The sequence below is a fragment of the Ruditapes philippinarum genome, unplaced genomic scaffold (genome assembly GCF_026571515.1).
Source record: "Ruditapes philippinarum isolate M1 unplaced genomic scaffold, ASM2657151v2 ctg2286_1_1_1_1, whole genome shotgun sequence".
Classification (NCBI taxonomy): Eukaryota; Metazoa; Mollusca; class Bivalvia; order Venerida; family Veneridae; genus Ruditapes; species Ruditapes philippinarum.
This window is the reverse complement of record NW_026859524.1, coordinates 206,622-230,900: the sequence shown is the minus strand read 5'-3', so window position 1 is coordinate 230,900 and position 24,279 is coordinate 206,622. Positions and strand designations below refer to the sequence as shown.

The window sequence follows — 24,279 nt, the reverse complement described above, 5'->3', positions numbered from 1 at the left end:
GTGCGTGCCTTAGTCGCCTGTATATTTGATATATTAGTGGATGTTTGTTCTCTTTTAGTATCATCATCATCTCCTTACGGCTGTTCTCTTTCTTGAATGACAATTCCGTGTGCGGTATGAGCTGATTTTTAGGTGGAAATGGTCCCAGCAAATATGTGTTATCAAATTGCTTTTTGCAGAAATAGCATCACGGAGAACAATGTCCCGATCAAGAGTACTTTTACACAGTTTCCAACTCTAAAATCTGAGAGTATGACTGACAACATCCGAAATGATTCATCAGTGTCATGAGTTCTGCACTTCTGTCATATGACGTGTTGCATTTCAAAAAAGATTTAATCAACAAAATTACTATTAAACAATTGATTTTAAGAGAGAAGCATACTATACTGTTGTCTGCCTTTTTTCTAATGGCGCAATGAAAATAGAGGAAGTTACTTTATAATGTTTTTAAAGAGCAGTAACAATGATAATGAAATATTATACGTTAATCTCAATTATTACTCTAATAATAATGAAAAACTACAAACTAAAGGCTTAAGTCTTTTTAAAAATAAAATAAGAGTAAGAACAGTTTCCTTTGGTGGAACTCAGCAGCGTTTCAGTCAAATAGTCATTGTGGTGCGGATAAGCTATACAATTCAATATAGTCATATGGATATACAGAAGCAGGAACGGAACGGAGAAGTCAAATACCAACTTTTCAAATTGTTTCTCATATAAGTGAGTATATTAAGTTTCTAGAAAGGACAAAAAAACATGTTCGCAGGAAATTCAATTAAAAGTATCTTATCCAACTCTAAAGGCAGCTCAAATCGACCCCAAAAACAATAGTGGTTCATTTCTCTATAACATTGAAATAATATTCAAGAGCAGACTATTTAGAATTTTACTTAGCATAGGGTTAATTTCACTAAGAATGTCATATATAATCAATAATTACATCAAACTATGTATACGAGTAAATGGGTATAAACACATTAAATATTGTTATGAATTGTTTATCTGTTCAATAATTGGCGGCCATTTTAAAATGGCTGACGCCATTGATTATGTTATTTTTTATGTTAAAACTTAAATTTTCTTTTTGTATAAATCATAAAACATATATTTACAACTCAAAACAATGTTTAGATCACAAACTTACTCCGTCATAGAGAAGATATCTGAAGAAATCTTATAAAACTCAATATATCGAAAAAAAATGATTCGAGGAGAGATAATCATCTTGTTCTATTGGATTCAAGGTTAATGTTTCAGCTCAACAACAAATGCAAATCGATAGCAAATACCCTTAGCTTCAATACTATATAGGTGTACAAAAATAACCAGGGGGGGGGGTGTAAGGGGGGTATGCTAGCCCTGCTTCTATAATAAGAATTTCCTCAAACATTTTAATGGGTGTTTCCAAATTCATGAAATAATCTGTAACAGTAAATTGAACAGGCGACGGATAAAAAGGGATGTAAGAATATAAAATGATAAAATGTATAAGCAATGTTTGTTCTTAGTTTATGTGGAATATCTTTCACTGAACATAAATTATTTGCACGAGTCTTACGTTGAATTCACGCAAAGATATGTTCGGCAGATTATGTGAAATAAATTCCATTTTTTAGTTATCACATTTAAATATGAACTAAAGTTACTGTGACTGAAAGACCCTCCCTTAAGCACTCGAGCAGTCTTGTTGTGTTTTTCGTTTAATGACGTCAGCTTAAAAGATTTACAGTAAAACAGTAATTCGATGCAAGAATGATTCAACATTTTTGCGATACAATGTACTAATTTCATAAATCACGTTATTTAACATATTTCTTAAATAATCTTATCTTTTAATCATACTTTTCATGTAAGAAGTTTCTCTACATCTCCTAAATAGATTTAACGTATATTTATTCATGAGTATTAAAACTTTCTTCTTTTTTGCGTTATGTTTTAACGATCATGTCTATAGAAAAGACGTTCAACTAGGAAGTTTAAAACGATTGACCGGCCAGTGAATCGTTAAAGCCGTGGATATTTGTCCGACATATCAGTTCTGTTTTGGATTAAGTTATATCTTTTTAATAATGGAAATTAAAACGGATGCCCTTATTCTAACAGTGCTGTTCCTGTCGGCAGTGCCCTTACGAACTGTTGTTTTGGTGCAACTAGCCGGTACGTTAAAATTGTTTTATGAGGGGTTTGACAAATATGAAAACTCGTTTGCGTAGTTATCAATTTCTTCATTGGCTTCATTTCAATACGAAACTATTGTTTGGTATATGAATTGTTTAATTGGAAATTGTCTATGGTTGTCAGAAATGCTTTTTATTTTTACAAAAATCTGAAAATTTTAGATTTAAAAAATCTGAATCACGATTATAATTATAGATCTAAAAGAAACAGAAGAACTTTCAATCTAAACATAAAATAAGAAACTGATGTGCATAAATATAAAATAAGTAATTTTTACCCTTTTCGTTAAGCTCGTCTGTAATTTTTATTGGATACTATCGTCTTTTCGCAATTCGTTAAAACCGCTTTAATTTTCGCCGTTTGAATGTTGTCTTAAACGTCAGGTCACCGAACGATACGTAGTCGTGTTTTCACGCGCCGATTCAAAATGTATGAATATCGAGAAATCTACTTTATTCGAGTCTGTCATGTCATCTTTTTCGGAGTTTTCAGAATTTGAAACTATCATCCTTGGGGATTTTAATACTGATGTTTTAAACCGTTCAAGTACTTGTGTTTTAGTGAAATCATTAAATACTATTTTAAGTTTTATGAATTACACCCAGTTAATCTCAGAACCAACAAGATGCACTGTTACATCAGCAACAGCAATTGATTTGATATTAGTATCCGACAACAGCAGGATCTCACAAAGTGGTGTAGTACCTATTGGAATTAGTTACCATTATTTAACCTTTTGTACAAGGAAATTAAGGAGACTTGACAAAGATTCTACTGATCATAATACAGTAAATTTACGTTCAATGAAAAATTACAGCAAAGTTATCTTCCAGGAAAAATTATCAACTCTTGACTGGATGTCTATTCTATATTGTGATGATGTTATCAAAGCATGGTCTATTTTTAAAAAACTATTTTTGAGTGTTATTGATGAAATTGCTCCAGTGAAGCAAACACGCATGAAAACTCGAACAGAACCTTGGATGAGCAGTGATTTACTTGATTTGATTCAACAGAGAGATAAACTTTGTGAAAAATTTAAAAAAATCCCGTAGTGAAGAAGATTTCATACCTTATAAACTAATTAGAAATCAAGTGCAATATCAAATAAAAAAGTGTAAAACTGATTTTATCAAACAAAATATTGAAGACCACAGAACTGACTCGAAAAAGTTATGGAAAACATTAAAAGGTTTAGGTGTACCATCAAAAAAAGACTCTTCGACTTCAAATATAGGTTTAAACATCAATAATAGTTTATGTTTTGATAAATTTTGTGTTGCTGAAAAATTTAATGAATTTTTTACGACTGTTGCTCAAAAGTTAGTTGAAAAACTTCCTACTGGTATGAATAATTTTGGAAGAAACTTTATATTATATTTTTATAGTAAAAAAGGTGTTGTACGTAACAGCTTTTCTTTATCTGTTGTTACTAAGGGAACAGTAATTAAGTACTTAAATAAACTAGGGGCCAATAAAGCTACAGGCTTGGATGGTATACCTGCGCGATTTATAAAGGATAGTGTTCACAACATTGCTGAACCCCTTACTCATATACTTAATTTGTCCATTATTACTGGTATTGTTCCAGATGATCTCAAGTCTGCCCGTGTTGTTCCATTGTATAAAAAAAATAATAAGACTGAACCTGGTAATTATCGACCAGTGTCTATTTTAAGTGTAGTGTCAAAGGTCCTTGAGAGAATTATTTATGACCAAGTAGGGAGTTACTTATCAGAGAATAACGTACTTTATACCCATCAGTCTGGTTTTAGACATAGATATTCTACTGACACTTGCCTTTACACCTTACAGATTTCATTAAATTTGAAATGGATAAAGGTAATTATGTTGGTATGGTCCTTTTAGATTTACAAAAGGCGTTCGACACTGTCGATCATAATATTTTACTCATGAAACTTGATGCTATGGGTTTTTCTAGTGATGTTATTCACTGGTTTAGGTCTTACTTATCTAACCGTACACAAATGGTCAATGTCTCCGGTGTACTTTCATCTAGCACCAATGTAACTTGTGGGGTACCCCAAGGTTCGATCCTTGGCCCTCTCCTATTCTTGATTTATGTTAATGATATGGAGGCTGTGGTTCGTAATAAATTGCTTCTGTATGCTGATGACTCAGGTATTTTAGTATCAGGTAAAGATATCCAGTATATTACCTCTCAGCTTACTGATGATCTCAGCAGTGTGAGTAAGTGGCTCACTGATAATAAACTTTCCTTACATCTTGGAAAGACAGAGTCTATTTTATTTGCGTCCAAACCAAGACTTAGGTCATGTGATCAACTAAATATTGTATGTAATGGTACTACAATAACATCCACCAAATCTGTTAAGTACTTAGGTGCTGACCTAGATCAATGTCTATCTGGTGAGTCTATAGCCAACCAGGTAATTAAGAAGGCCAATGCAAAACTTAAGTTTTTATATAGAAAAAGTTCATTTTTAAATAGGTATACTAAACAGCTTTTAGTTTCTTCATTTATACAATGTCATTTTGATTATGCGTGTGCCTCCTGGTATTTAGGGTTGAGTCAAAATCTAAAAAATAGACTTCATGCCACACAGAATAAGTTGGTGAGATTTATACTTAATCTCAGACCCCGTACTCATATAGGGAGGGCTCATTTTGAGGAAGTTGGTTGGTTACCTGTACATCTGAGAGTAAATTTCCTTATTCTTGGTCATGTACACAAGATACATAACAATAGTGCACCTAGTTATTTAAATGAGCATTTTCAAATTGCAAATGAGGTACACTCTTACTCCACTCGATTTAGAGATAGTAACAGTTATTCTATTCCAAGAGTTAAGGGGTTCGGTAAGAAAACATTTGTATTTAATGGTTGTCAGGAATGGAACAGGTTACCAACACATCTTAGGTTCATAGCAAGTCGTGATAATTTTAAAAAATCTCTTAAGGAACATTTAATGCAATCAATATCTGTTTAGTCATTTTAATCAAGTCATCTTACCTAGTTTTTATTTATATATATTTTTTATGTTTAGTGCATATTTTAGTAGAACCTATTCATTGTCAAACATATCTGTCATAATAATTATGATTATAATACATGTGTGATAAATTTTGTGATGGAAATACTTATGTGCAATAATTGATATAAGAAATTGTGATTGAATAATTTATGTGCAATACTTAAATTATAATTAGTAAATATTTTGCCTTTCTGGTGCCATATGATCATTTCTAAGGACCACAATAGAAATAAGTCGGCTTATGCCTTCTTTTTGTGTCATCCTTGGTATTGAATATATGGCATCAACACATGCACTTTCATGTTTACATGTATCTCTTGATGTTGACATTGAATTTGTAGTTGTTTTATGGCATGTATTTTTTACCAGAATAAAACTATCTATCTATACTCTGCTATTTCTAACGACATTTAATGGTTCATTTAAAAGGACATTCATTATGATAAAGGTAGTCGGGAATTTATAAAGCTATTGTAAATGCTGTTTAGCAGCACTTAACGAGTATATTTTTTATTTAAAGGAATAAAATGACGTTTATTTTTTATTTATTCTTATTTTTTTTATAAAAAATGTCTCTTCTCTTGCAGCTCCTATGACAGACAATATTCTCGTGGTTACTGAATTGACACATAATACGATATATCAGGTTTCCCTAGTTAACGATAAAGAAGTCAGAGCTATTGACACGGACAATTTCGGGAGCCCAATCGCTATTGCGTATAATTATATTACAAGGGAGCTGATGTGGAGTACCAAGGAACTGATTCATCAATTAAGTCTGGAAAATCATAATTATAAGGTTTTCTTTAAAACTGGTAAGTATCAAATCGAAATATGGCCATATTTTATTGTAAATTTAAAATGTTGGTAAACAATATTGTTTCCTAATTATTTCAACTTCATAAAATGATTTAATATTATTAATTATTGTTTTTAGAAGGGTGTTCAAATATGAATGCAACTGTGCCAATATCTCGCTTTTTAAGACGTTTTGCACGAACTATGTACATGTAACGCATATATGGTTGTGTAAGCTCTCAATTGATACAATAGTTTGTAAATCAGTTCAGTTTAGCTTTGACAATAGCGTGATTAACGCTATTTACTTGTGTATACTAAAGCTAAAATGGTTGGGAAAGTGTTTCCTTTCACTGACCAAATACGGTTCTATATCAACAACTGCTGTATTCCTGGTATACATGCGAAAGACACATGGTGGTGTAAGAAATTTAATAGTGGTGTGGATTCACTAAAAGATGCACCTCATGCACGCCGTCCGAAAACTGCAATTTCGACAAAAATTGTTGAAAAAGTAAAGAATTTGATTGCTACTGATGCAAGATTTACAACCAGGTATATAGCTAAATGCGTTGGTATTTCTGTAGGAGCATACAATTCTCAGACTTGATTTAAAAATGAAAAGGATAAGTGCCAGATGGATACCCCGTCTGTTTACAAAAGAGAAAAACCTTGCTCGGGTAAAAGTATCCAGACAATTATTGAATCAGTTCCCTAAATACAACAACCGATCTTTTGCAAAATATCATCACTGGCAATGAGACGTGGGTTCACTTTTACGAGCCCAAGCGAAAGATAAATAACAAAATATGGTCAACCAAAGGGAGTCAAAGACCTTGAATAGCAAAACGCAACTTGAGCGTCAAAAAGGTCATGTATGTAATTTTCTTTCCCAATCAAGGTCCTGCTATTCAAATTGCCGTACCAAAGGGTAAATCTGTAAATGCCAAGCTTTACAAAGGTAAGGTCCTTTAAGAATTAAAGACACATTTAAAAAAACCGTCGACCAGCATCTGGTCTTCGTGGTGTCCGGTTGTTGTATAGCAATGCTTCGTCTAACAAAGCGGCCATTGCACACAGGAAAAGGCTGTCGAGCTCCCTCACCCTCCTTATTCCTTATTCGTAAGATCTGTCCCTTGTTTTCCTATTTCTGAGGCTCAAAAAACACATTGCTGGAAGAAAATATCAAACAATCAAATGCGAAAATATCTCGGTACGGCTATTTTCCAGTGTCTGAACATTATACCCCGAAAGTATTATGAAAACGCATTTAAAGATTTGATTAAAATACTTATTTTAAAACTGTGTATATCTCATGGTGGTGAGTATTTTGAAGGATTGAGATGATTATTTTTACACTGTTCTTTAAGCACTTCTTAAAATTGACATAGTTGCATACATATTTGAACAACCCTGGTATCAACATTGTTTGTTTTTCTCAGACTATTGAAATCTATGTAGCCTTAATTTACCCATATTTTGTTTGATTTTATTTTTGTAAATTCTCGTTTACTATGTTGCAAATACTATGTTGCATATATTTTGTCTTTTAATTTTGAAGTTTCATTAATAAAACAATTCCAGCAGAGTTACTAGGGTTTCATGCAGAACGTTTTGCTATCGACTACCCGAGTGGAAACTTATATTACACCGCTAACCCTACTTCAGAGACAGGATTTGTTGGAATTGGTGTTATTTCACCGAAAAGCCTCCACAAACATCTTCTTACTATTCAATCAAAACCAAAAGATATTGTTCTCGATTCCGATGAAGGGTAACTATAAACTTAGTTATGTTATTCGTTAAACTACTTTTTCATCTTGCAAAAGAAGTTTTATACAAAACTAAGAATATAATTTATACCCAATTTTACATTGCTTCTATCCCATCATATACATGTATATCATAAAACTTCAATACATAGATAAACCAATAAAATAGCTCCGAATATGCCTAACAATTCCTCACTTTGGCAATTGGAGCATCATTTGAGTATAAAGGGTTATATTTCAAAGCAAACCAGTGACAAATAAGCTGAGAAAAGTATTTTGTGTAAATCGGCTGTTTTTGGTACTCAAATAGTAAAACAATATGACAGACAGATTTCATTTTATCATAAGACTAAATTGCAAAAAATCAATCCCTTTTAATTAAGATACCATTAATTCTTTGTGTTCAACGACAAGGAAAACTCAAAGAATATTAAACATGTATGGAAATTAACTATATGCTCTTAGTTACACGGTTTGTAGAATCATACTTATAATATTCTAAATATTCTGATATCAATATTGTTGTTTTCCTGACAGACTTATGTTTTGGACAGACCATGGATATGATACACCCTATGTAGCAAGAGCAAACATGGATGGTACAGACGCTAAGAATATTACCAACGATCTTGTCTGGCCAAATGGTCTGGCAGTTGATACAAAGGGTATAGTTAATCACTGTGCTTTTATTTAAAGAAAAATGAAATATTGTGTCATTGTCACTAACTAGCATTAGAGAAATAGTACTCACTTATCATAAAGCATATTATAAAACAGGCCTAGTGTTTTCTCAATGTTTCGAATTAAGGTATGTACTTCATTTTCAAACGACTTGGTGTCGGGAAATTTTTAGGACATTCGTCCAATGGATCGCTTCATTGGTCTAAGATTAACGTTTCTATGTTGTTGTTTTTTTCATTTAAATAAAGGCAGAGGTTTGTTTAATATAACAGTATTCATTAATTTGTATGATTAATTATAATTACCAGACACTTGTGTAATTTGATTACTGATTGCAAGTACTATTTTACTAACAGTTAAAAACAAACGTGAATCAATAAAAAATGTAATGTCAAAAGATACATTGATAAAAACTGAAATGTGTATTGAAAATATAGGAACCGCATTTCCCCCTGATATTCGTGCGAGTGGTACACGAAAAAATAATTTAATAGTTAATAACTGTTATTATGATTGATTGATATGACGGAGAATGTTAATGAAAAAGGGATACAAGTTTAAACAAAATTAGCAACTTAACTCCATACAAAATCTAACTTACATTCAGTTCGTATCTATTTTGGTACTTATCAAGTTATTATCATTTTATTGAAAAACAAATAACCTCTAAAGATGAAAATGATAGGCGATACAATATGTCAAACGTTTATACATTTGTATATCTAAAAAAGAAATAACTGCAGCTTAGGGTTATTGTGTTAATTGAGAAAAAGGAATCGTTTATGATCTCCATTGCATTATTCTTTTTAAATGCTTAAAAATATTTCTGATATGTTGTTTCAGAACAAGTTTTGTACATAACCGACGGTAAAAAAGATATTGTATACAAATGCTCATACGGTGGTGATTGCACGAAACATTTTACAGGCAGTGGGTCTCACCTCATGGATATAACACTACTTGGTGATTATATGTATTACACCGCTTCGAATAGACCGTAAGTTGCATGCAAAATATTATGTCTTGCTTAAAGGTCAATTTCCGTTCATTTTGTAAATATAAATACGTACTTTTATAGTCTTCTCATTTTTTCTCAATATTATATATTAACTTAAAGACAATTCTGAATATTTCCTGGAAACAATGGGTCAATCAAACAGTATTTAAAAATATTGAACAGTCCCGACTTCAATTTTGTAACATATTAGATCCTAGGAACTGGCTAGATTTTTCTTAATTGAATGTATTAAAACAAAATTATTTTTTAAATATATAACTCCTAGTACAGCGTCAACTTTTGTTTAAATTGAAATATTAAGGACTATTTTGTGTTTATCTTTCTAATTACATGATGTAAGTTGTATTTGCAACTTAAAATAAAAAAAACCGTTAATTGTATACTAAACGTTCGCAGAAATATGACATACATTGATCATAATATGAAGTATGAACATTTTATATTTAGCTATATTTCCAAATTGTCCAAAACAAACCCTTCAAGTGTTATTGAAATTGGTTACAATGAGGAATTTGGGAGATTGGATTCGCTAGCAATTTATAGTTCAATGCTAGACCCATCACGTAAGTTATATTTTTCTTACTGGTTTACATTTTATACAATCATGTTTATAACTTAAATGGAATTTCTCATTTTTTTAGGGAATATGAAGCGATAGTTATCAATAAGAACATTTATAAATTAAATTCTTTTTCTATTTCTAAAGTTCATTGCACTTCCTTCTAATAGGTGTCTACCGTCTACTGATGATTAACATTTGAATATTTACAGAATCAGCAGCCTGCTTTGAGAATAATGGGCTTGGTCCATGCAGTACATTTTGTCTTCCTAAAAAAACCGGATACACGTGTGCATGCGAAGACAAAGTAGCACTAAAAAGTGATGGCAAAACATGTGAAAATGGTATTGTATTTTATAAAGCATGTATGTTTTATATTACTGATGCAAAAATGTAATATTGATACATGTTTCTTCCAAGTTTAGCTTGCATCTATGATCAGATGTATTTAAGGTAGAGAAGCAATGTTTAAAAGATACATGTAATCTTATCACGATTCATATTCCTTAGCTAAGCGTTGTAAAATACCTTGTTCTAAGGTAAATGATAGGCATAGAGCATTTTTCTTGTTATGTATAAAAATAGAAAATTTATGAAAATCTGGAAGGAGGTTGATCCCTCTGAAGCATTAATCACAACAAAATTACAATGACAAGTGTAGACTCGGTTTGATTGAGTCTGTTTATGACGGATAATGAGAAAGTGCAAAATCCCTTACGTCCTCTTACACTGGCTTGGGATGAAAACAATTTTCAACACTTAAAAAAGTGCTGAAGTCAATCATCCCAAAGTGAAGTACTTCATTTATGTTTGAAATTACATGTTTTATTTATAAAAAAAAAGCTATTGTTGTGAAAGCACTAGTGTATTGTTGAACTTTATCTTAAAATTTGCATAGCACAATTTTTTCAGTTTATAATTATTAGCATCAAATTTTTGGGTAAATGTCAAAAATTTTATGTAAAGATGTTATTGAGTACATGTTTAGAAGTGATAAAAAGATTATGTTATATTTATTGTAACAAATGAAACAATTGCAACTGCTCCTTCTATTTTACCAACTACTCCTGCTACAACAACTACATCTACTACAACTTCTACTACTACAACTACTTCAACTACTCCTTCCAATAAAATTCTGGAAACAAAGTGATCCCTCGGAAGCATTAATCACAACAAAATAACATAAGAATTGCATAATCGGTTTGATTGAGTCTGTACATAAGGGATAATGAATAAGTGCAACATCCCTCACGCCCCCAGAACTACTACTCCTACTACAAATACTACAACTGCTACTACTACTCCTTCTACTAAAACTACTCCTTCTACTTCAACTACCCATTCTACTTCAACTACCCCTTCTACATCAACTACACCACTACAACAACTACTACTACTACTACAACTTCCTCTAAAATTTAAAGTTTAAAAAAATATGAATAACGATTATAATAATATCTAAAAGGAGCAGAAGAAATTTAAATCTAAACATTAAATGAGAAACTGGTGTGCATAAATATCATATTATTAAGTAATTTTGACCCTTTTCGTTAAGCTTGTCTGTCATTTTAATTGCATGTTATCGTCTTTTCGCCATTCGTTAAAACCACCTTGATAATCGCCTTAAACGTCAGGTCGGCGCACGACGCGAAGTCGTGTTTATTCTCACCCCGATACAAAATGTTTAGAATCTACTCTGTAGTTCCTAACGACATTTAATGGTTCTTAACAAAAAAGCATATTATGAAAAAGGTAATCGGGAATTTTTAAAGCTATTGTAAATGCTGTTTAGCAGCTCTTAACAAGTAGATTGATCTTTTTAGAATAAAATGACGTTTATTTTTTATTTATTATACTTTTGATAAAAAAAATGTCTCTTCTCTTGCAGCTCCTATGACAGACAATTTTCTCGTGGTTACTGAATTGACACATAATACGATATATCAGGTGTCCCTAGTTAACGATGAGGTTAGAGCTATTGACACAGACACTTTCGGGAGCCCAATCGCTATTGCGTATAATTATATTACAAGGGAGCTGATGTGGAGTACCAAGGAATTGATTCATCAACTAAGTCTTGAAAATCATAATTATAAGGTTTTCTTTAAAACAGGTAAGTATCAAATCGAAATATGGCCATATTTTATAGTAAATTTAAAATGTTGGTAAACAATATTGTTTCCTAAACATTTCAACTTCATAAAATGATATAATATTATTAATTATTGTTTTTAGAAGGGTGTTCAAATATGAATGCAGCTGTGCCAATATCTCGCTTTTTAAGACGTTTGCCCCAACTATGTACATGTATCGCATAGATGGTTGTGTAAGCTTTCAATTGATACTATAGTTTGTAAATCAGTTCAGTTTAGCTTTGACAATAGCATGATAAACGCTATTTACTTGTTTATACCAAAGCGAAAATGCTTGGGAAAATGTCTCCTTTCACTGACCAAATACGGTTCTATATCAAGGACTGCTGTATTCCTGGTATACATGCGAAAGACCCATGGTGGTGTAGGAAATTTAATAGTGGTGTGGATTCACTAAAAGATGCACCTCATGCACGCCGTCTGAAAACTGCAATTTCGACACAAATTGTTGAAAAAGTAAAGAATTTGATTGCTACTGATGCAAGAGTTACAACTAGGTATATAGCTAAATGCGTTGGTATTTCTGTAGGAGCATACAATTCACAGACTTGATTTAAAAATGAAAAGGATAAGTGCCAGATGGATACTCTGTCTGTTTACAAAAGAGAAAAACCTTGCTCGGGTAAGAATATCCGGACAATTGGTGAATCAGTTCCCTTAATACAACAACCGCTCTTTTGCAAAATATCATCACTGGCAATGAGACGTGGGTTCAATTTTAAGAGCCCAAGCGAAAGATAAATAACAAAATATGGTCAACTTAAGGGAGTCAAAGACCTTGAATGAATAGCAAAACGCAACTTGAGCGTCAAAAAGGTCATGTATGTAATTTTCTTTCCCAATCAAGGTCCTGCTATTCAAATTGCCGTACCAAAGGGTAAAACTGTAATTGCCAAACTTTATAAAGGTAGGATCCTTTAAATATTAAAGACACATTTAAAAAACCGTCGACCAGCAACTGGTCTTCGTGGTGTCCGGATGTTGTATAGCAATGCTTCGTCTAACAAAGCGGCCATTGCACACAGTCAAAGGTTGTCGTGCTCCCTCACCCTCCTTATTCCTTATTCGTAAGATCTTGTTCCTTGTTTTCCTATTTCTGAGGCTCAAAAAAACACATTGCTGGAAGAATATATCAAACAATCAAATGCGAAATGCGGTTCGGCTATTTCCCAGTGTCTGAACATTATACCCCGAAAGTATTATGAAAACGCATTTAAAGATTTGATTAAAATAGTTATTTTAAAACTTTGTATATATCATGGTTGTGAGTATTTTGAAGGATTGAGATGATTATTTTTACACTGTTTGTTAAGCACTTCTGACAATTGACACAGTTGCATACATATTTGAACAACCCTGGTAGCAACATTGTTTTTCGCACACTATTGGAATCTATGTAGCCTTAATTTACCCATAATTTGTTTGATTTTATTTTTGTAAGTTCTCGTTTACTATGTTGCATATACTATGTTGCATATATTTTGTCTTTTAATTTTGAAGTATCATTAATAAAACAATTCCAGCAGAGTTACTAGGTTGCCAAGCAGATCGTTTTGCTATCGACTATCCGAGTGGAAACTTGTACTACACAGCTAACCCTACTTCAGAGTCAGGATTTGTTGGAATTGGTGTTATTTTACCGAAAAGCCTTCACAAACGTCTCCTTACTACTGAATCAAAACCAAAAGATATTGTTCTCGATTCTGATGAAGGGTAACTATAAACTTAGTTATGTTAATCGTTAAACTACTTTTTCATCTTGCAAAAGAAGCTTTGTACAAAACTAAGAATATATGTTTTATTATGTTTATCCTATCATATACATGTATATCATGGACACTCAACGTATAGGTAAATAAATAATATAGAAAATAGCTCCGAATATGCATGGCATTTCCTCACTGTTGCAACTAAAGCATCATTTAAGTAAATTGGGTTATATTTTAAAACAAACCAGTAACAAATAAGCAGTGAAAAGTATTTTTGTGTAAACCGGCTGTTTTTGTTACGCCAATAGTAAAGCAATATGACAGGTAGATTTCACCTTAAGATTCAATTGCCAAGACGTCCTTGAAAATTGAGGTATCAATAATTCTTTTTATTACCCCTCACTTTTTTCGTAATGCTAATTTCCCATAGGCCTCTGGGAGTTATTCTTACTGTTAATGCAAGTGTACCTCGTGACTACGAATTTTGTACTGATACATACTACATAGGTAACAGTATTTTTTAACAGTATAAAATCTGGTCACGTGGTCTATTTTCTAAATAAAATGAAATAAAACGGCCGCCATTTTTTTTTCTCGATTCATTCTTATTTTCGACGATAGGGCATCGCCGAAGTAACTATTACTCTGATAAAATTTAGTTCTTTGCACCCTGGAGTCCCTTTCGCGAATTAAATATCTTTTTGTTGAATAGTCAACAGGAAACCTCCGTTTTCAACGGAAGTAATTGTAATGTAAATAATTTTGTGTCAAACTGGAACATGCAGACAATTAAAGCATGCAACAAAGGATAATTTAAAAATTTTAACCAGTGAAACGTTACAGATAGAGTTGGTGGACAGACATCTGTAGGATATCATCGTTATTTTCTAAATGCACTTTGTCAAAAACCATGCGAAGAATATTCTGGATGCAGAAGGATCAGATTTCACAGATCATAACCTTATAAATGGGTTAGTGTTTTGTTTTCTGAATAAAACACAGCTTATTTTATGTTTATGACTGGTAGATATCATCACTTGCCTAAAGAATAAAAGAAAAACAGCTTCTCAAGTAGGCCTACAGTGCACTTAAAACTTGCAAGGTAAGGACAGTTTAGTTATTGCTTCTCTTGGCTTATTTTTGTTACAGTTAGATTTAGTTGCCAAATTCAGATCATCACAGTATTTGTTCGGGGTAATAAAATAAATAACACATGGGTTTGTGGGTAACAGTAAAAATATCATCCCTCGTATAAATACTGTTACCCTCGGCTACGCCTCGGGTAACAGTATTTTCCTCGGGATGATATTTTTACTGTTACCCACGAACCCATGTGTTATTTATATAATGTTCAACGAAAAGGACAACTGAAAGAAAATTAAACATATAAGGTAATTAACTGTATGCTGTTAGTGACACCTTTGGTAGAATCGTACTTATAATATTCTAAATATTGTGATATCAATATTGTTGTTTTCCTGACAGACTGGTGTTTTGGGCGGACCATGGGTATGACACTCCCTATGTAGCAAGAGCAAACATGGATGGTTCAGACGTTAAGCAAATCATTAACAACGGTCTTGTCCGGCCAAATGGTCTAGCAATTGATACAAAATGTTTGGTTAATCACTGTACTATTACGTAAAGATATATGAAATATTTTCAAAATATTTTATTCAAAATTTAAAATAGAAAAAATGTTATTGTCACTAACTAGCATTAAAGAAAACCTACTCACTTATCAAAGCATATTACAAAACAGGTCAGGTGCTTTCTCAATGTTTCCAAATTAAGGTATGATATACATCTTCAAACGACTTGGTGCCCTTAAATTTTTAGGACATTCGTAAACTTGATCCCATCATTGTTTTAAGATTAAAATGTTTCTATATTGGTTACATGAATTCGTTTTTACTCACTAAAGTTTAGGCAGAGGTTTGTTAACATAAAATTAAATTAAAATCAGACATTTGTGACATTTGTGTTACCACATTTACTAACAGTTAAAAACGAACGTGAATCGATACAAAACATGTAATAATGAAACATTGGATACAATTTTAAACAACATTAGCAACATAACTCCCTACAAAATCTAAAGTCAAAAGATACATTTATAAAAATTGCTATGTGAAAATATAGGAATCACATTCCCCCTGATATTTGTGCGAGTGTTGCAAATGGTACACGATAAACTAAAACAGAGAACAGTTTCTTATAACAATTGTTTTAACTATTGTTATATTGTAATGATTGATTGATATGACGGAGTATTTTAATGAAACATTGGATACAATTTTTAACAACATTAGCAACATAACTCCCTACAAAATCTAAATTACGATCAGATCATATCTAATTTGGTACTTATCAAGTTATTACCATTTTATTGAAAGACATATAGTTTTCAAAGATGAAAATGATAGGCGGTACAAATATGTCAAACGTTTATATTTCTAAAAAGAAATAACTGCAGCTTAGATGCTTGAAAATTTTTCATATGTTGTTTCAGCTAATTTTTTGTACATAACCGACGGTCAAACAAGCATTATATACAAATGCTCATACCATGGTGATTGCAAGGAACATTTTTCCGACAGTGAGTCTCATCTTATGGACATAACATTACTTGGTGATTATTTGTATTACACTGCTTCGGAAAGACCGTAAGTTGTATGCAAAATATTATGTCTTGTTTTTAAGGTCGATTTCCGTTCATTTTGTAAATATAAATCCGTACTATTATAATCATCTCATTTTTCTCAACATTATATATTAAGACAATTCTGAATAGTGCCTGAATGAAAACAATGGGTGGATAAAACAGTATTTCAAACTACTGTGCAGTCCCGACTTCAATTTTGTAACATATTAGGTCCTAGGAATTGGCTAGATTATTCTTACTTGAATGTATTAAACAAAATGATTTTTTTTTCAAAAATAACACCTAGTGCAGCGTCCACTTATGTTTAAATTGAAATATAAATTATGACTATTTTGTGTTTATCTTTCTAATTACATGTTATTACAAGAAGTCAGTTGTACTTGCAACGTAAAATTAAAAACCGTTAATTGTATACTAAACTTTTCATATGACATACATTGATCACCGTATGAATATTTATATTTAGATATATTTCCAAATTGTCCAAGACAAATCCTTCAAGTGTTATAAAGGTTGGTTACAAGGCGGAATTAGGAAAATTGAATTCGCTAGCAATATATAGTTCAAAGTTTGACCAATCACGTAAGTTATATTTTTCTTACTGGTTGACATTTTATACATGTACATAACTCAAATGGAATTTCTCAATTTTTTCAGGATTATGAAGCGATAGTTTTCAATAAGAACAATAAAATTATTATAAATTACATTTTGTTCTATTCATTAAGTTCATCGCGGTGTCTATTGATGTTGAACATTTGAATATATCAAGAGTCAGCATCCTGCTCTGAGAAAAATGCGCGAGATCCATGCAGTACATTTTGTCTACCTAAAAATAACGGATACAAGTGTGCATGCGAAGACAACGTAGCACTAAGAAGTGATGGCACAACATGTGAAAATGGTCGTATTAACATGTAGGCTTTATTACTGATGCAAAAATGCAATATTAAAATATGTTTCTTTCAGGTTTAACTTGCGTTATAGACCAGATGTACTTAAGGTAGAGAAACAATGTTAGAAATACATGTTAACTTATCACGATTCTTAAGACAAATATTCCGTAGCTAAGCGTTGTAAAATACCATGTTCTAAGATATTAGAAAATGATAGACATAAAGGATATTTCTTGTTTAATTTTTAAAAATCTTTGAAGCATTAATCACAACAACTTACATGAGAATTGTAGACTCGATTTGATTGAGTCTGTTTATGAGTTTGTTAATGTGGGATAATGAGAAAGTGCAACATCCTTTAAGTCCCCTAACACCGGCTTGAGCTGAAGCAATTTTCAACACTTAAAAGTGCTGGAATCAATCATCCCGAAGGAACTGAAAAATGTAACAACACTAAAGTGAAGTACTTCATTTATAAAAAAAGCTATTGTTGTGAAAGCACTAGTGTATTGTTATACTTTATCTTTGAATTTGCATAGCACAATTTGTTCAGTTTATAATTGTTAGCATCAAATTTTTGAGTGAATGTCAAATGTGTTATGTTGAGTGAATGTCAAATGTTTTACAAGATGGTAGATACATGTTTAGAAGTGATTAAAATATTATGTTATATCTATTGTAACAGTTGAATTGACAAAAACAACTAAAACTACTTCTACAACTACTACACCTACTACTACAACTACTACAAAAACTACACCTAGTACTACTACTACAACTACGACTACAACTACTACACCTACTACTACAACTACTCCTACTACTACACCTACTACTACAACTACTTCTACTACTACTACTACACCTACTACTACATCTACTTCTACTACTACTACTACACCTACTACTACAACTACTCCTACTACTTCTACTACTACACCTACTACTACAACTATTCCTACTACTACAACTACACCTACTTCTACAACTACGACTACAACTACTACACCTACTACTACTCCTACTACTACAACTACACCTACTACTACTACACCTACTACTACTACTACTACTCCTCCTACTACTACAACAACTACTACTACTACTACTACTACTACTACTACTACTACACCTACTACTACAACTACTCCAACTACTCCTACTACTTCAACTACTCCTACTACTACAACTGCTTTCACTACATCATTAGTACCTTCAATTAGTTATCCCAAAACAACCTTATCATTATCTGAGGTGCAAACGACTACGACAAATTCAAAGGTGGCAACAGTGTTTGAAAAAGCCAGTCCGTCAACACCCAAACCGAAAACTACGCTACCGATTGCAGCTATTGTTGGGAGCACTGTCGGGTTTGCAGTCTTCATCATTGTCATAAATGTCCTTGTTTGCGTTATCGTTAAAAAGTAAATATTTTTACTATTATGATGCAAACGCCAGAGTCATAGATTTTGTTTAAGAAATAATATATCTCAAGCTGTGATTTTATCGCTCAATAAAAATACTGTTTGGAGTTCGGATGCAAGGAACGACAAACAGTGATTTTATCAAGCGATAAAATCACCGATTTGGATATATTATTTGATTCTAACACGACATCAACTAACAAATGCTGCCGTACCTGATATTAAACTGAATTATTCCTGATTTGTTTCCGTACTTATTTTTAGCGCGTCACATTTTTAGTGGTTACGTCACGTGTATAATGATTACTTCACTTGTCTTATTATAGAACGTCAAACAGTGATTTTATTGCACAATGACACACACTTTAGGTTCTTCTATGCGGATCGTGTTAGAATTCATAATAATGCATGACTTTCTTCAAAAAGTTCAAATCAAGACTGACATGTTCTTGTTAATTTGATCACATAATCTTTTCGGAAAAGATTTAAAGAATTACAACGTATTGTAAAGTAAGGACAAGGAGTATAAATAATTTTAGTTAAATTATACACGTAGTGTCATCATTATTTTGAGTTGTACCTTTTTTCTGTCACTCATTACCATTTTATTTTAGAAAAATTAAATCTCTTGACTTTGACATTAAGCAGACGCAACAAAAATGGAAACAAAGGCGATGACCGTGTGACTTATGCTTCTGACATAGCCTATATGACACCGCCTGCTAATAAACCAAGCAGAACCGATTCAAGTTATGATGTTATAAGCAACTTTGATGAGCTGGGGAATCAGAAAGTTAGTATGTTATAAATGGTCTTTATTCATAAATTCACAAAACAAAACCTTATTTTAAATACCCAATAAGCAAAATGACTCACTCAAATCGTCTCGAATCTCAATTTTGTTTTTTAAATTGCTATTTAAAGTTTTAAAAAAATTGATATAGTAGACACTGATTAACATCTACTTTTAAATGGTGGGACGTTTGAAGTACATTCTTTCAGTGTCAAATTTCTAATGAACGATCATCAATTTTATTTTAAGAATCAAGAGAGTGAATACATGAGCTTAAGTAAGAAACAGAATGAGTATGAGCAATTAAGCTTCAAGAGGATTGACGTTCCAACAAGCCAGCTCAGTCCATCTGCAGTTCCAAACGTCTATGAAAGCATTAATGAGACTACATTGATTACAGGCGAACCGTAAGAGCCATCTCATGTAAATCCAACTTTCTCTGTCGATGATGCCGACTTCAATAACTCGGTTCATTTAGATGAATGATCTGTATCACAAACAAAAATTTTAGGTTTTCTTACATAAAGTAAACTACAATAAGCTAAGCAATAATATACATATATACTGGAATCGTGTGTAATTAGACCTTGTGCGAGTGACAAATATATTTGATTATAGCCTGGTTTTGTAACAAGTTATACATATAAATTGATACACCTCTACAAGTGAACACATTGTGTATTGTTAACACGCCACTTGCATGCTTATTATACGGTGAATGCACACACAATATATTAATCTTCGATGGACTTTCGGTAAGTTTAATGAGATGTACGCAGTAAGGTGTAATTAAACTTTATACGTGTCTATGAAATACTTAATATATGAGCGTATAAAATTATAATAGCGGTATATGTAAACTAAGGAATGTCCTACGTGTTGTTAGTTCAAGACCGCGTGGGTCAATGTTTATTTCTTGCTTATATTTTCAACATTATTGAAGCTTTGATTTTTTATGCTGTTTTTTTTTGTTTAATTATGTTTTGCACTTATTTAGGTAAAGTTCATATTTTATAGATAACGTGGTGTGATAATAAATATTAAAAACCATTAGGATAAATGTCAATAAATGTCATTTCAAGGCCATAAAGTACAATTTAAAACGATTAAAAAGGGAATTTCTAAGTTGCTTCAAATGCGTGTAGACAATTTTTCAAGCACTTTGCCATTTCCATTAGGATATACTGCAAAAAAGAGTAGATCTAAAAACAATGGCAACACTAGGAATTGAATCACATACCTCTCATATATAAGCTGTGCTATTGCGGACATGACGACGTCAAAAACATTAGGCTAGTATGACTTTTCAAAATATTTGTTTTACACTCGAAAACTCGACGTAGGATCGAATATTTAAATTAGTGATATAATGTATTCATAATTGACAGATCAATAAAATCAGACTATAGCTATATACACTGAAATATTACACACATTTTTTACAGTACTCAATCGGATTAAATTATGTTAAAGCGAATAGTAAATATGTACAAAAACTAAATTTGATATACATTTTTAGCGCAGTGTGATCTGATTTTATTTGGACTATGTGCCAAAACACAAGACTGACTTGTGTGGCTTTTGTATGCACCACCTTCTCTTGTACATATTGTATATAAGGTATATTGGCTGGGTTAAGGTTAATTAATTACATTGTTTTATCATTGTAAATATGTTACGTTACTATACTGTTGTACCCAGCCAATTATATATGTCAATTATATTGAATCGTCATTTATATATGTAAATAAATGACATAAGCACAATACAATTGTTGTTGTTGCTTCCCTTAAGGATGCTTGTATTTAAATCAATGTAAAAGAGAACAAGCTTCGAAATGGCATCCTTTTAGGAATTTCAATTGTTGTGTGTATAAAGGCAGTTTTAATATAAAAGGTCTTTCATTAATGATAACAGAGAGGGTAAATGCAATATAATTAGAATTATGTATGATACATTAAGATGTATGAACGAATTATATCAAAACACACATTTTGGGTGGCTATTGTTCTTTAACCAATCTGTTCACATGATTTTTTAACCTTTATTTATTCTTGTATTTGAAACTTTTATTGAGATTTAAAAAAATAATGTAAGATCAATGTTTTAATCAATAGAGGATTTTTTCTCTATGTAATGATATTTGTGTTGCTTTCAATTATGTTATAAGTGTAACAATAAACATCCTTATCAAAGCAGTTATAGAAAATGATAAGTTAGAAGGAGTGTTACCTTTAACGATGGGGTCATATTTAACTAAACTGATTTTCCGTTCTGTTTCTTAACCTAAAGGTACATAATGCCTTATAAACAAATAAATGTATCTTCTTTTGAAGGACAAACTTGTTACCCGAAGAAAGTATCGATTAATGTAAAATAACTTTTTAAAGTCATAAATGTATCAGAATGTTAACAAAATAGTATTTTGACTTCCATACAAAATTCTAATTCACTATAACTATACTTGCCAAAAAGCAACAGATGAAAAAAAAAGTTTAGGTAATTGGCTAATATCTTCTTTTGAAAGACAAGCACGGAACTTGTCACCTAAAGAAAGTATCGATTAATGTGCAATACCTTTATCAAGTCATAAATGTATCAAAATGTGAACAAAGTAGTATTTTGACTTCCATACAAAATACTATTTACTATAACTATACTTATTGTCAAAAAGCAACAGATGAAAAAGATGGTTTAGGTAATTGGCCAATAAGTAACTTTTATTGATACAGTAAAAGTACAACAGTTAAAAGGTTTTTGAGAAATAAACATAAAATCATTTGTGAGGCATATTGGGCCTTTAAGAAATTAATGGTAATTTTTTTTAATCATTTGATTGAGCATGAAATTCATTTTGAACAATGTAATGAACATCAGTTATGGTTTAAATTATAACTGAACTGACATGTCATTTGAACTGTTCGGAATCAAAAGTGTTGTGTCTTTATTTTAATATAAAGGGATATTCTTGGTAACATATTTTTCTGATTTAAATATGTTCAATCCAAGACAATATTCAATTGTTTGATATGTATATATGTTGAATTTGCGCGTGTATATTGATGGCCTTTATGAACTTTATGTAACAAGATTGTTTGGGTATTTATAATACTGTAAACGTGCGATTGCTGTTTTACTGTAATAATATATATAATATCTCCTTCTGGTTTACAGATCATTTTTATAAAGATACGCCCGTACATAACTGCTACATTCAGACTTTAAAACGAAAAGAATAACTCATAAGAGATCGATTGTTTATTGTCTAGGACATTCTATTAAAATATGTAACTATACACAATGTTTAAGGACCGTATTTTGCTGTTATTCGGCTGCCATAAATTCAATATAGAACTGTAAATAACTAAATAACTTAACATCTTATTTATTCCTCGAAAATAACTCAAATATCCGTATTACTTTAACGATTTGACAATATCTGCTTGTTATATCAATTTTCAATGAACAGACCGGTTTAATTAAACAAGGTCAGTGACCCAGTTGTTATGGTGTTCGTCTCTCAACCTACGGATCATGGCTTTTTGTCATGACCATATTGCCGTAAACATGTTTTTAATCCTGTAAATCAATTTTGGTTTTATCTTAGGTTGAAACTGCTATACTCAGTTGCTTTAATACACTTGTTAATCTAATTTCAAAATCTGATTTAATCCAAGATATTATCATTTTTTACAAACATTTTGTAGTGTGGAGTATATTACCAAATTATTCACCCTCTTTTTCGTTTTCTTCTTTTATAGCGTGTTAGAAAATAAATAAGATTAACAAAAGTATTTTAGTTCTTATCTATTTTATACGTATAAAGCCAGGTTATATGTGATAATGGTTACATGTGTCTCTTATAAATTTCAGTTGATTGACCTCACATGTACTTGAAATGTATATGAATTGTATATACTGTGTTCAACTTGGTAAATGTGAGAAAGAAACTTAAATTAACGAATAAACTAAACATTACAAGAACATATTTGACTAAAAAATAATGGTTTATGAAATTTGAGAATGTTTAATGAGACAAGAAATTATCTAAAACTCATTTAAATACATTATATAATGCTCAAGAATTTGTATATCTTTACCTAACGTTATCACATTTTGCTACATTACATTAATTGTTGTTTTAGATTTGAAAACTTTGCTAAAAGATGCCTATCACACAAAAAATACAGTTTTAATGAAAATTATGATTGTGACAAATGAAGGGGAATAACTGGTTTAGCTTCACATAACAATTATATGTACATAAAATCTTACCAAAAAAAACAAAGCAAAACAAAAAACAACAACAAGAAAACACAAGTAGAGATTTTGATGCTAAAGCATCACATCGCCGGATAGAAAAATGATTGTATTATCATAAATATAAGAAAATATAAGTTTAATGGTTCAAGTATAAAAATAAGAGGAACAATGAGTTGAGTAATGTTTGCCACTGAGGCTTGTAAGGCAAGTGCTATGCTTGTAATTCTTCTTGTAATTATACTTTATACATATACTGTTGTACCATACATTGAAATCCGTATAGGTTACTAGTTCAGATTCAGATACTTACCGACAAATAATTACCGATCATCGAATATTTGCAAAGT

At 31.5% G+C, this 24,279-nt stretch overlaps 1 protein-coding gene across 2 annotated transcripts; it reads left to right on the top strand.

Moving 5' to 3' along the window:
* The first annotated feature begins 1,995 nt into the window (after window positions 1–1,995).
* Window positions 1,996–23,422, top strand: LOC132756857 (low-density lipoprotein receptor-related protein 4-like). 2 transcript variants are annotated; one of them, XM_060748003.1, is made up of 15 exons: window positions 1,996–2,160; window positions 5,786–6,013; window positions 7,581–7,770; window positions 8,306–8,433; window positions 9,293–9,446; window positions 9,915–10,030; window positions 10,239–10,370; window positions 11,918–12,142; window positions 13,706–13,895; window positions 15,377–15,507; window positions 16,404–16,557; window positions 17,023–17,138; window positions 18,138–18,876; window positions 19,525–19,669; window positions 19,919–23,422. In XM_060748003.1, the coding sequence occupies exons 1-15, from the start codon at window positions 2,073–2,075 to the stop codon at window positions 20,078–20,080; spliced, it is 2,898 nt and encodes a 965-aa protein (XP_060603986.1). In that variant the 5' UTR covers window positions 1,996–2,072; the 3' UTR covers window positions 20,081–23,422. The 2 variants fall into 2 exon arrangements, with proteins under 2 accessions (XP_060603986.1, XP_060603985.1); XM_060748002.1 differs by having other exon boundaries at window positions 19,522–19,669.
* The last annotated feature ends 857 nt before the right edge of the window (window positions 23,423–24,279 follow it).

Excerpts from the sequence above, each read along its gene's own strand:
- LOC132756857 (XM_060748002.1), top strand. The coding sequence starts at position 2,073 with ATGGAAATTAAAACGGATGCCCTTATTCTAACAGTGCTGTTCCTGTCG. Across the intron at positions 8,434-9,292 it reads TCTGGCAGTTGATACAAAGG|AACAAGTTTTGTACATAACC; the intron begins GTATAGTTAATC and ends ATGTTGTTTCAG. Across the intron at positions 16,558-17,022 it reads TACACTGCTTCGGAAAGACC|ATATATTTCCAAATTGTCCA; the intron begins GTAAGTTGTATG and ends ATTTATATTTAG.